At 46.5% G+C, this 12,766-nt stretch overlaps 1 protein-coding gene and 1 non-coding gene across 6 annotated transcripts in view; both read left to right on the plus strand.

The window, feature by feature from the left end:
• Positions 1-1,369: 1,369 nt before the first annotated feature.
• The window catches only part of ATP11C (ATPase phospholipid transporting 11C), a 170,427-nt gene continuing 159,030 nt past the window's right edge, over positions 1,370-12,766 (plus strand). For all 5 annotated transcript variants that reach the window (XM_018044206.1, XM_018044203.1, XM_018044204.1 and 2 more), the window contains exon 1: positions 1,370-1,539. In XM_018044206.1, coding sequence (XP_017899695.1) covers positions 1,513-1,539 — 27 coding nt within the window. In that variant the 5' untranslated portion in view covers positions 1,370-1,512. The remainder of the gene's footprint in view (positions 1,540-12,766) is intronic.
• Positions 12,646-12,755, plus strand: MIR505 (microRNA 505). Its single transcript, NR_129777.1, has one exon. It is a non-coding gene; the product is annotated as a microRNA 505 (primary transcript).

Raw genomic sequence — 12,766 nt, forward strand, 5'->3', positions numbered from 1 at the left:
TCTTCTTTACTTTTGCAGAGGAATCTACATTCTGCTCCAGCAGCCTCGGGGCACGCCGCAAAGTGCGGTGCAAACCGAGCGACGTGGGCGTTGGGATGGCCAGTCTCAAGGCAATTTTAGCTTCGGCTTTCCTATGTAATGTTTAAAGTTTCGCAAACTCCCAATTCTAAACTAGGAGCCGAGAGGGTAGAGCGTTTCCTGGCGAACAATTTTTCCCGTCCCAGGGAAGGTTCCGGGCTTTCGTGGCTTTGCCTCGCAGATCCTTTTCACATTTCCCACCGCGGGGAATCTAAGGAGCGCTAGTGGCCTCCACTTCCAGCCCGAGCCGAGAACCGCGGTTCAGCCCTGAGATCTCAGCCGCTTCCTCCTTCAACCCTCTGGGCAAACCCAGAGCGGGCGAGTGGGGGAGCTCCCAGCCCGCGGTACTAGGCGGAATCGGGGGCATGGCGGGACTACAACTCCCAGGCTGCTCTGCGAGAAGCAAAGGGGCGGGGGCGGGAGGGACGGGCTTGGGGTATAGGCGGGAGGGGTAGTTGGGGGTGGCAGGGAAATCCCGCCCCGCTGCGCAGCAGCGGCGACACAAAGCCTGACTTTACAACCTCAGAGAGAAAGTGGAAGTGAGATGGTTTAGGTGGGGAGACAGGATGAGAAAAAACCTGAGGAGGGAAAGGCGCGTAGGTAGCTGAGCGAAGCGAGGGTAGTGGGGAGATCCGCGCCTCGGCACACGAGGAGGGGGCCTCTTATAACTAGTCCCCCGGCCCGCGCCCCGCCTGCGCTGGGGTCTCTACAGCGCCCCGCCGGTCCCGGCTCCTCACGCAAAGCCCGGCTCCGCCCCGCGGGGAGCGGGGAGCCCGGTTGCCTGGCGGGTTCTGGGCGGGCCGGCAGGCTGCACCGTGGCTCCCCGGCCCGAGTGCGGGACGGCCGGCGCAGCTGCCGCGGACCGAGGAGGGGCTGTGAGCGAAGCGGAGCGGCGGACGTATTAGGGCCGGGGCAGGGTAGGCTGCGGCTCCCGCACGAGCCGGGGAGTAGTGTCGAGGTGAGGCGCGGGGCGCCTCGGGAGGGTCCCCCGTGGCCGCGAGCGGGGCGGGCGCACGCGGGCTGACCGCGGAGAAGCAGGCGGTGGCTCCGCGGCAGGAAAGAGTGTAGACAGCGGGGTGCCGAACCCGCCGCTGGTGGAGAGCTCTGGGCGTCCCCCTCCCGCAGGAGGAGCCTAGCGCTCCTCCGCCATCCCTCCCCCGCGCTTTCGGCTCGCTATCTCCGCGGGCTGCTGCGGGAGAGGCGGGGCCGCCGCCCCCGGCGCGGGGCGGGGCGGGGCGGGGCGGGGGGGGCGGTGAGTGAGGTGGGGCGGGGGCCGAGGGGGGCGGGGGGAGTTCGGAGGGCCGGCGGTTGGCGGGGCCGCGAGCCTCGCCGACCGTTTCGCGCCGCCGGCCCACGCCGCAGTGTCGTGTGTGGACGGCACCTTCTCAGACAGCCCAGTTGAGTCCAGCTCGGCGCCCGGCAGCCTTCGACGCGATGTTCCGCCGGAGCTTTAATCGTTTTGTAAGTACACTCGCTTCGGCTCCCCGCGTGTCGGTTCGCTTGCTCGCCAGCCCCTTCGCCCGGTCCCTCAGAACAGTTTCCTGAGGGGAAGACTGCGTCTCTGGGAGACACCAGCAGCGCCCGCTCTTACATTTTCACTGAAACGACGCTGCCCGGGGCGGTCGGGGTGGGGAGTCAGATAGGGCTCTCGGAGCACCCCGCCACTCCACCCCGACCCCGGCCCATTTATCCGGAGCTTCCCTGGGCTGTTCCTTACAAACTGCCGCGGACGGCGCGGGGGCGTCCTCCGAGCTGGATGGTGGGGGACCCCCCGGGGGGGACCGACCCAAGGGTCCCTCGGTGTGCCAGTTACTCGAAGATGGCGTTTTATTATCAGGGAGGTTGCTTTCTTTTGTTTCCTCTGCCATGAGCACATGGAGGTAAACCTAGACCTGTCACCGTGGTCCAAAAAAGCCCTGGGGGCTGAGGGGTGGGAGGCTGGGGCCGGGCTCAGCCGGCTGCTCACCCGAGGCCGCGCAAACTTTGGAGACCCAGCCTGAACCTCTCACCTTGAGGGTTTAATAAAAGCGAGGGCGATCGTCGGGGTGGGCTGAGTCGAGGTGGAAACGCGAGGAGGCGGCACCGCCGCTACCAAGCGAGCGCCGGGGCTGAAGCCTCGCCGAGCACCGAACGGCCCAGACCTTGACCCGGGGGAGGAGGCGAGCTGCGGCTGGACGCCTCCGTCCACGTCGACTCCCCCTCCCCGATCCCCAGAAAAGGGAATTTTATTGCCGAGGGAGTTTGGCACCCGGAAAACCGATTACTGACTTTCTTGAGTAACCTGTTCACTCCTAGAGGGTACGTGAAGAATGGAGTGAAACCGGGACCATCTACTTCTATGCTGCTATTAGTAGCAACTTCCTTAATTGCAAGATGAGGTGGCGGGAATAGGATTTTATTTCTGCCAGTAATGTGAAAGGAAGGATTCGTCAGTAAATGTGGATTTTTCTGGCCTTAGGAGAAATGGTTGAGTGCTGTGCACGCCTACCAACCCCCCTTACAAGATCTGTTTAAGAACTTGTCGGTTTGGCTGTTTTCCTGCGATTATTCGTAATCGAAGCATTGCTAGCATTTTTCACGCTTTGGATGAATTTGCTCTCATTTTTTCTGCATTTGAAACTTTCACAAATGTACCCTGGCTAAACGAAGTAATTGTACGTCCCCTTCTAGGCTATTATTATCACAAGAGTGCTGTTAATGTTTTTCTAAAGGTTTACCTCACCAGAAGCATGTCTTATGAAATTGGAGCAGGTTTACCTGTGGCACAGCAATAGAGGTTGTTCCTATCAGGATTTTGAAATCCGTAGGAATTGGCTTGAACTGTATGCTTTGCTAAAGCAAGTGACTAAAATTGGTTTCTCACAGTTAGCCTGAGAAGGTAAAAGAGCATTGTGCTTCATAGTTCTATTTCATGTAGATTCTTGTGATCCTGAGTGTTGTTTGGGGGTGTTAGAAAAGGAAAGGTGACAAAGAGGACTAATTGTAATATTTGGGAAGAGGATAATCTTTTCACATGGCATTCTTATACTGGAAAACAACTGGACTGTGGTTCGTAATATATTTGTTAGCTCAACATTGAGATGATGACTCCCCCCCTTTTTTAAGGATTTAAAGATTTGAAACCAAACAACCAGTCTAAAAGTATCAGTCTAAAAGCCCCCTTCATCTTTCTTTTGCTCAGAGTGGTCTGCGTTGTTTGAGTCTAGTAAGGAAGCAGTGCTGGCCGGGGAAGGCAGGGCATGCAGTAGAATTTGCAGCAGTTGTTGAGGTGCCAGCCTGCAGGTTTTGAGGCTAGTACCTTGCATCCCCGTCCAAGATCTCTGCGGAGAATATGCTCACACTGAAAGGAGCTTTGACCTCATTGTTTCTGCTGGAATGCTGGACTGCTCGCATTTTCCTGAGCAACCATGACTCTGGTTAAGTCTCCAGAATTTCTACCAGTGCAGTGAACTGAAAGCTTCTCAGGAGTTGTATCTGAGCCCTAGGCCTAGGGCAAGGAATTAATCTGCAAACCCTTGGACGGAATGTGAAATATACTATCAAATACTTACTACTAAAGAATGACTTCGAAATAGTTGGGGGGGGGGCGGTTTTTAGCTCCCGAAGTCAGTAAGCAAAATGCTGTCCTCATCTTTTCCTTGGTAGAGACTGAGTGGCACTCCCATTTACATCACTAGAAGGATACAACTAAAGATTTAGGTTCGTCTTTCACTTTTCACTTCCATGCATTGGAGAGAGAAATGGCAACCCACTCTAGTGTTTTTGCCTGGAGAATCCCAGGGACGGGAGAGCCTGGTGGGCTGCCTTCTATGGGTTCGCACAGAGTCGGACACAACTGAAGTGACTTAGTTTAGCTTGCCTTGCACAGTAATATAGATGTAGTCTAAGTTGTGTGCTTTTATATTTTGGAGATGGGGCTATGAATTCCTTTCAGAATTAAGTGTTTTTCTTGTGTACCCGTGTACATCTGAAATTTACTTTGAATGTAATATAAATTCCAGTGATGTTGATTGTAGTTCTTGGTCACAAAACTAGATACTACATGTTAGGACAGGGCTTTACATTTTAAGGGCTTCCCTTGTGGTTCAGCTGGTAAAGAATTGGCCCGCAGTGCAGGAGACCTGGGTTCAATCCCTGGGTTGGGAAGATTCCCTGGAGAAGGGAAAGGCTACCCAGTATTCTGGCCTGGAGAATTCCATAGACTGTATAGTCCATGGGGTTGCAAAGAGTCAGACACGACTGAGCGACTTTCAGTTAGATTTTAAACCTAACGTGGGAAGTAGTATCATCTTTTACAGCTCAGTAGAGAAGGCAATGGCAACCCACTCCAGTACTCTTGCCTGGAAAATCCCATGGACGGAGGAGCCTGGTGGGCTGCCGTCTATGGGGTTGCACAGAGTCAGACACGACTGAAGCAACTTAGCAGCAGCAGCAGCAGTGTTTGCCAAATCGTTTTAAAAATGCCATTTATTTCTCCAGGCCCAGGTTCTCCAGTTTTGAAAGAGAAAGTTCTTTCAGTTCAGTTCAGTAGCTCAGTCGTGTCCGACTCTTTGCGACCCCATGAATTGCAGCACACCAGGCCTCCCTGTCCATCACCAACTCCCGGAGTTCACTCAGACTCACGTCCATTGAGTCCGTGATGCCATCCAGCCATCTCATCCTCTGTCGTCCCCTTTTCCTCCTGCCCCCAATCCCTCCCATCAGAGTCTTTTCCAATGAGTCAACTCTTCTCATGAGGTGGCCAAAGTACTGGTGTTTCAGCTTTAGCATCATTCCTTCCAAAGAACACCCAGGGCTGATCTCCTTTAGAATGGACTGGTTGGATCTCCTTGCAGTCCAAGGGACTCTCAAGAGTCTTCTCCAACACCACAGTTCAAAAGCATCAATTCTCTGGTACTCAGGTTTCTTCACAGTCCAACTCTCACATCCATACATGACCACTGGAAAAACCATAGCCTTGACTAGACAGACCTTTGTTGGCAAAGTAATGTCTCTGCTTTTGAATATGCTATCTAGGTTGGTCATAACTTTCCTTCCAAGGAGTAAGCGTCTTTTAATTTCATGGCTGCAGTTACCGTCTGCAGTGATTTTGGAGCCCAGAAACGTAAAGTCGGACACTGTTTCCACTGTTTCCCCATCGATTTCCCATGAAGTGATGGGACCAAATGCCATGATCTTAGTTTTCTGAATGTTGAGTTTTAAGCCAACTTTTTCACTCTCCTCTTTCACTTTCATCAAGAGGCTTTTTAGTTCCTCTTCACTTTCTGCCATAAAAGAAAGTTCTTTAGCTTGAGCTAAAAGAAATAGTGATTCATTGTATATTTTAAAGACATGGCCTTGATGTCTTTGCCATTAAGAAATTGTCTTGTGTCCTTTCTGATGAATTATGACTTTCCTTCTGACAATTTTGTGGTAGAAAGAAATTGGTGGATTTGGTGTAGGATTTTCGGATTTAGATATGTAGGAGATGTCATAAAAGATTTAAGAGTTGGATGTCTGAGAGTATAATAAAAACTATATAGCCTATTCCCAGTCAACATCTCTAGTCTCCATAAATAAAATAAATAATGGTAGTTTTTTTTGTACAATTTACTTTCCATTAAAAGAATGTTTAATTGGAAGTCTGGACTAATTGAAACTTAAGTGTCAGGGACTTTTATTCTATCTTTTACTCTTCGTGACTTCCATAGTGATTACAGTTGCATTTTCACATGAGTTGAAAGGTTTAATGAGAATCTAAACAACAAGAATTAACCCCATTTGGCTTACTCACTTATTTCATGCTAACAAGACTTTACTTGATAAAATAATTCAGGGGACTTGGCCAGGTGGATGCTATTTAACTAGCCTGTCAGAGAATGATATGAAACAGGTGTGAATTTCTAGATCATCGACATATAAAAGCTTAAGTTTCGAGTTGAAATATTGGGGAAAAAAAAAAAAAACCTCTCTCTGATTCTATTAGCTCTCAAACTGTTTTGTCTCCATAAAGCATGCAGCGTATAGTAATATCATCACATAGAAAATGTTGTATCTGTCGAAGACACCCAGGACTGGAAAGAAGTTGACTGCATAAGGTATTTTAAGGAAAATTCAAACTAAGATAAAAAAAATATTCAAAATAATGAAATAGGTAGATAATGTATTTCTTTGAGTCTGATCTCTGGTGGCCTTTACCTGCAGTGGCTTGAAGCAGGATTTCCGTTTTGGGCCAGAGATTGAAGGCAGGTAGCAGCAATCCTGGCCACTAGACCTCCAGGGCCAGTGGCCTGTGACAAGACCCTGGCCCTTTGGCTTTGTAGAAATGAATTGCCACAAAGAGATGGAAAGTAGTGAAATAAGTAAAGTGTTTATTAGGAGGAAAAAGTGTACGTGTGGATAGACATACATGGGTGGGCTCAGAAAGAGAGTTGTGCCCTGGTGGTAGTTTGAGTCACTTACATGGGGTATTTCTTCCGGGTTTCCTTTGCCTCATAGTCTTGCTCTGCCTGGCTCTGAGTCTGCAGTTTGGTTTATCTCAGGATCTTCCCATGTGTGCACCCACTTCTTTTAGCCAAGATGGAGTCTAGTGAAGAGGCCTCTGGGTAGGTTGACATTGCCTACTATGGGGTGCATCCCCTCTTGACATCCAAGGAGGCTCTCTGCGCCTGTGTAGTCGGGAAGGCCTCCTTGACCTCGAGAATGAGGAATGTGTGGTCTGTCTCTTATCTGGGCAGCTCCTCTGCTCTGGCTTTTATCTTTGTCTTGGAGTATCTGTCCACAGGGGACAAACTCCAGCTGCTCAGCTTGGGGCCCATCTGTCTGCTGCCTCAAATCCAAGGCAAGACCAATTTAGTGAAGCAATCAATATATGGAGACAGTGAATAAAATTCAGGTAATTGGGGGGTCTTTTTGTAGTAAGGTTTTTTGTTTTCTCTTTGAATTAATATTATCAGAGTAATTATATTTTTTTTCTTGTTTCACTTAACTGAAATCCTCAGCCTGACATTGCTGAGCAAGGAAAATATTGATGAGTTTTATTATGTGTAGAAATTTATCAATGTATGTAGTGCAGTATTTTTGCATTTACACCAACATTACAAATGGCCTGTTCATCTTTGCTCCTACCAGGTAGTTCATACATGGCTGGATTTTTAAAAAATTAATTATTTATTGGCTGCACTGGGCATCAGTTGTGGCCCCTGGGATCCAGTTCCCAGACTAGGGATCAAACCCGGGCTCCCTGCTTTGGGAGCTTAAAGTCCCAGCCAGAGGACCACCCAGGAAGTCCCCATGGCTGGGTTTAACAGGTGAATTTGCCCCTATTAAAAGCAAACTTTTATTATCGTATTGTAATTTCTTTGAGAGCAGGGGTTCCTTTTCCCTGCATAAAGAACTTCCCCCACCAGGGATCAAATCCACACCTCCTACAGTGGAACCGCAGTCTTAACCACTGGACACCAGGTAAACCCCTGTCATTTCCTTTTAATTTCTGTGGCACTTTACATTAGTTTTTCTCCACTGGGAGAGAATCAACTCCTAATGCCCTAAAGAATCTGTTTTATGTTATACTTATCTCCTGTGCATGCATCTGTAGATGAGGAATTCCAGTTGAAAAAGGCTGCCCTAGATGTTGAAAGCTGCTGGGGGCAGGGACAGTTGGCACAGTGCCTGGTGCATAGTAGGTGTTTGATAAATATTTGAATGAAAAATTTTTATGTTTCACATAAATAATAGCTTCTGCTCATAGTGATATTTATGAAATTCTTATGAAAAAATGGTTAAAAATGAGTTCTAGTTAACTGGGTGTGATACACCCAATCAGCAAGGTTTGGAGAGCTTCCAGGTTGATTTATAATAACAAATATATATGTGTATTTGGTCTTCGCCTGTTTCTGGCCCAGAGCTCCTAAAACCCTTGGCATTTCCGACTTTGAGAGCAATAAAGGTGTTTTTTTTATAATGTTAATGAGGTGAATTGGGAAAGCATCTCTGGTTGGCAGCTGGTCACCAGGGAAACCAACCCTTTTATTAGAGGCTTGGAACTTTCAGTTCCAAACCCCTGATTTCTGTGGATTGGAGAGGGCCTGGTGATTGAGTCACCAGTGACCAATGAGTTAGTCAATCATGCCTATTAATGAAGCCTGTATAAACCCCCCCCCTCAAAAAACAGGGTTTGGAGAGCTTCCAGGTTGGAGATTTGTGAAGAGCAGGCCGTGCTCCTAGAGAGCACAGAAGCTCCGTGCCCTTTCCCCATTCCTTGCCCTATGCATTTCCTCCATTTGGCTGATCCTTGTATAATAAACCAGTGATCTAGGAAGTAAAATGATTCTCTGAGTTCTGTAAGCCACTCTAGCAAATTAATGAAACCAAAGACGGAGATTATGGGAACCTCTGATTTATAGTCAGTCAGTCAGAAGTACTGGTAACAACCTGGACTTGAGGCTGGTGTCTGAAACCCAGGGTGGAGGTTGTTGGGAAGCCCAGTTTGTAGTCAGTTGGTAAGAAACACAGCTGATAACCTGGACCTGCTGCTGGTGTATGAAGTGGCTGGCTGGGGGAGTCTTGTGCGACTAAGTGCCTAACCTGGGGTATCTGATGCTACCTCTATTCAGAGATAAGTTGAATTATGGGACACTCAGGTTATGTCTGAGAATTGCTTGTTGGTGTGGGGACACCCCTCCACATTGGAACTGTGATCAGAACCTAAACATTGGTGTGTACTGATTACCAATTTTTAAACTATTAGAATAAATATATCTAACGACAAAGCTATACTGACCATAGTATAATCTCTTAGATGATTACACCATTTTATGATTTTGCAGGGCGTTATTTCATTCAACAAATATTCACTGAACATCTGTTATGTACTGGGCACTATAGTAGGCCCTGGGACACATTGGTGACCAAGACAAACTCCCTCTCTTCATGAGCGTTAATGGTCATTATGTACACGGCTATAGATTTAGAGGATGTGGTGACTGCTGTGTAACACATTTGTGACAAACCATGCAACTTGCTTTTTTATAAATAAGTTACTATTATATACTTACTTGTTTGTCTTTCTACCAGAAATAGAGTGAACAATTTCGATTATTTTCTGGTTGTTTGGATTTCAGATAAAAAGGGATTTGTTGCATTTGATACCTTCAATATGACCTAGACATGGCAAAGGGCTCTTTTGCAAATAGATGTTTAGTCTGATTCTCTGTAAAGTGGGACACCTATTTAGGAATGAATCACTACTACTTGAAGTAAATATTAGATAACCTGAAAACAAGTTTTGTCTTTTTTTAAAATCCTGATCTGGGTTTTACTGATTCAGCAACATAAAACTTGGGATGTCTTCTGAACACCTATAAGGGTTTACTGTTTGCTTCTTCTGTTTATGATTCTTGTGCATAATTCAACCTTTTAGTGGGTGATAGTGAATACCTATAAATCAGGTAGTTTCCAGTGCTCTTAATGAGCTTTTAGCAGAAGTGAGATTTGAGCAGGTAAAGCTGGCCAATTTCATATTGATACAACTATCCAGGTGAGCTTGTTTCCTCATGTAGGCTGCCAGTTGACCAGCGACTGCAGTGGGTTCTGAAAGGTAAAGTATAGCCAGTGACCCCTGTGCTGTGCTTAGTCACTCAGTCATGTCCGACTCTTTGTGACCCCATGGACTGTAGCCCAGGCTCTTCTTTCCATGGGGATTCTCCAGGCAAGAATACTGGAGTGGGTTGCCATGCCCTCCTCCAGGGGATCTTCCCAACCCAGGAATCCATCCAGGGTCTCCTGCATTGCAGGCAGATTCTTTACCATCTGAGCTACTAGTGACCCCTAGAGAACCATAATTAACATCCCTGCCTCTGGATGATGTGCAGAGAACTAGCTCATGAGTGAATTCAAATACTGGTTTGTTGAGTGATGGGAAAAAATCATTAAGGTTGACTGCTTGTCTAACATGGTATAAGTTCTCCCAAAGAGGTGGAAGCATGGGACACAAATGAAAAACACTTTTTTCCCCCTCAAGGTAGTGGAGTTCCTATACATCTGTAGTGCTTTATATGGAATAATCTTTTGCATCTCGAATTCCTCAGATTGGAAGGAATTTTCTGGTTGGGCAGAGTGAGTTTCTAGGCTTCCGTAAGTGAAGTAGGTGCTGTTCTCAAGTTTGTTTACACTCACTTAACACTAACCTTCCTGGCCTAGAATAAAGGTAGATCAGTGGTGACTGTAAAACAAACATTAGCACGACTGCAGCATATGTTAACACTACTGCAGTTTAGTGATGAATGAGTACTCAGCACTGCAGATATGGGCGTGGGGTGCCCTGTGCCAGTACATTGGCAGGCAGCCCCACACTTACTGCAATGTGTGGAGGGATTGCTGGTTTGGCTGACTTACTGATTATTTGAGGTTTATAGATAATATTGGACTGTGGATATCCAGATTCGGGAGGTTAATATGTATTTGTGAAATACAGATTGTCATCAATTTTTTGCCCTATATTTATTTAATAAAATATGGGAGGATTGGTGAAGATTACCCTGTTCAAGCAGATACCGTGTACTTTCTTTTAGACTCCTCCATTATATGTTGTCATAAAGTAGTGTGGCTATATTTTTCTAGTCTCTTTTTCCTGTAGATATTGAAAAAATCAGCAGTTTTCTTGATAATGATTGTGCCTTTAGCAGAGCATCAAGTAAACAGTAGATGCTCAATAAATACTTTCTGAATTGATAGCATAGTCTGAGTCAGTAATAGAAGTTGAAAAATGACCAGCTACTGAGAAGCTTATGCGTTTCAGACTGGGCTTGAGTGCATGGCACTAAAAATAACACCCTTTCAGTTACAAAATACTACACTATATTTATTCTAAATGAGAAAAAAATTATACTTTCCTACCCACTTAAAAAGGAAAAGCTTTAGCATTTACTTGACGCTAGTTTCTCGATCAGTGAAAAAGATTATCTTTAGTGCCTTCCCCTTTGTTGGCCAGTCACAGAAAACTATAACCCATATCCTGTTCTCAACTTCTACAATTATAAGCAAATCTGTATTCTTTTTGTTAAATCCTATGCATAAGCTTATATTTTTTGTTGCCACCAGCACATCAAATCTTTTTGAAAACCAAAGCTACAGAATTCACTCTCCCAAGAGCATTATTTGGATTCCAGATTCCACTTGGTATTTGGTGCTGGGTGGATACCTGCAGTGAGAAGGCAGAGCAACCAGAGGAATTGTGGAGTTTGAGGGAAGCAGTTTTGTTGAGAAAAGAGCCTTAACCTTGTTTAAAAGGGTTAGTGCAAGTCCTGGTTTTGCCATTTACATCCTAGCTTGGGAATTGGGCACTGTAGTTCCTGTACATCAAAGTGTTACCCAAAGTATGGTCCTTAGACTACCTGCAGAAGAATCATCTGGGAATCTTATTAGAAATAGAAACTCTTGAGCCTCAAATCTACTGAATCCAAGTCTCAGGTGATAGGTGCCAGGAAACTGCATTTTTAGCAGGCACTCCAAGTAGTTCCTCAGTTCACAAAAATTGGAGAACATCCATATTCAATAACCTGGAGAAGGGAACGGCTACCCACTCCAGTATTCTGGCCTGGAGAATTTAATGGACTGTATAGTCCATGGGGTTGCAAAGAGTCAGACACGACTGAGTGACTTTCACACACATATTTGATAAATGCTGAAATGTTTATTTTCTGTGTACACTCTGTTCCTGTTTCTGAAGTCTCCTTTCTTCACCTATAGAATGAACATCACACCTACTTGGCATGATTGTTGAAGTTTGGTAAGCTATTCAGCACATACCAATTGTGCCAGAGGTCCCCAGAACCACACCCAGGTTCGATGGCTTACTGGCCGAACTCAGAAGACTCAGCATGCTTACTGGCCGAACTCAGAAGACTCAGCATAATAGTTGTCCTCACAGCTCTAATTTATTATAGAGAAAGGCTCCAAAGCAAAGTCAGCAAAGGGAAAAGGCTCAAGAGGCCATGTCTGCAGGAACCCAGGCACAGCTCCCAACAGTCCTCTCCCAGTGGAGTCACACAGGTTGTGCTTAATTCCTCCCAGCAATGTGTTGTCTCCAAAGGGAGCCTCTTAGAGACTCAGTGCCCAGAGTTTTTATTGGGAGCTGGTCACATGGACACACACCCTCTGCCTGGTACATGCAGAATTTCAGACTCCCAGAAGGAAAACAGATATTTAGCATAAACCATAACGTTATGCCAACACAGCGAGCTATTCTTACCACTTAGGATGGTGGGAACCTTCCCCACGTCCAATTCCCCAGACACCATCTGTGTCTATACCAACCTTGTAAGCAGACACTTTTAAGAATAGAAGTCAGACCTGCTCTGTTAACTTTTTCACTGTTAGGAAATACTGGTATTTTTCAGAGAAGGGAAATGACTGACCCTGGGTCATTAAGCTAATGAAGCAGCAGAACTGAGTCTGTCTGAAACTCCCAGCAATCATCACCTTGTTCTCATTGCTGTACACATCGTGCTTCTGGATGATAGGTCATCGCTTTGCAGATCGTTGAATGTATTCACTGTCGCTTGCAGCAGAAGAGCAGCCTGCCGGTGATAAATTGATGCACCCAGTGGGGGAGCCAGGAAGTATTGATGTTTCTGCCAGTTTAGCGTCAACACTTGCTGGTTTCCTCTCTGGAGCATCACTAAATTCGTGGATTTTCAGTTTTTCTGAC

Source organism: Capra hircus (genome assembly GCF_001704415.2).
Source record: "Capra hircus breed San Clemente chromosome X unlocalized genomic scaffold, ASM170441v1, whole genome shotgun sequence".
NCBI classification, from domain to species: Eukaryota; Metazoa; Chordata; class Mammalia; order Artiodactyla; family Bovidae; genus Capra; species Capra hircus.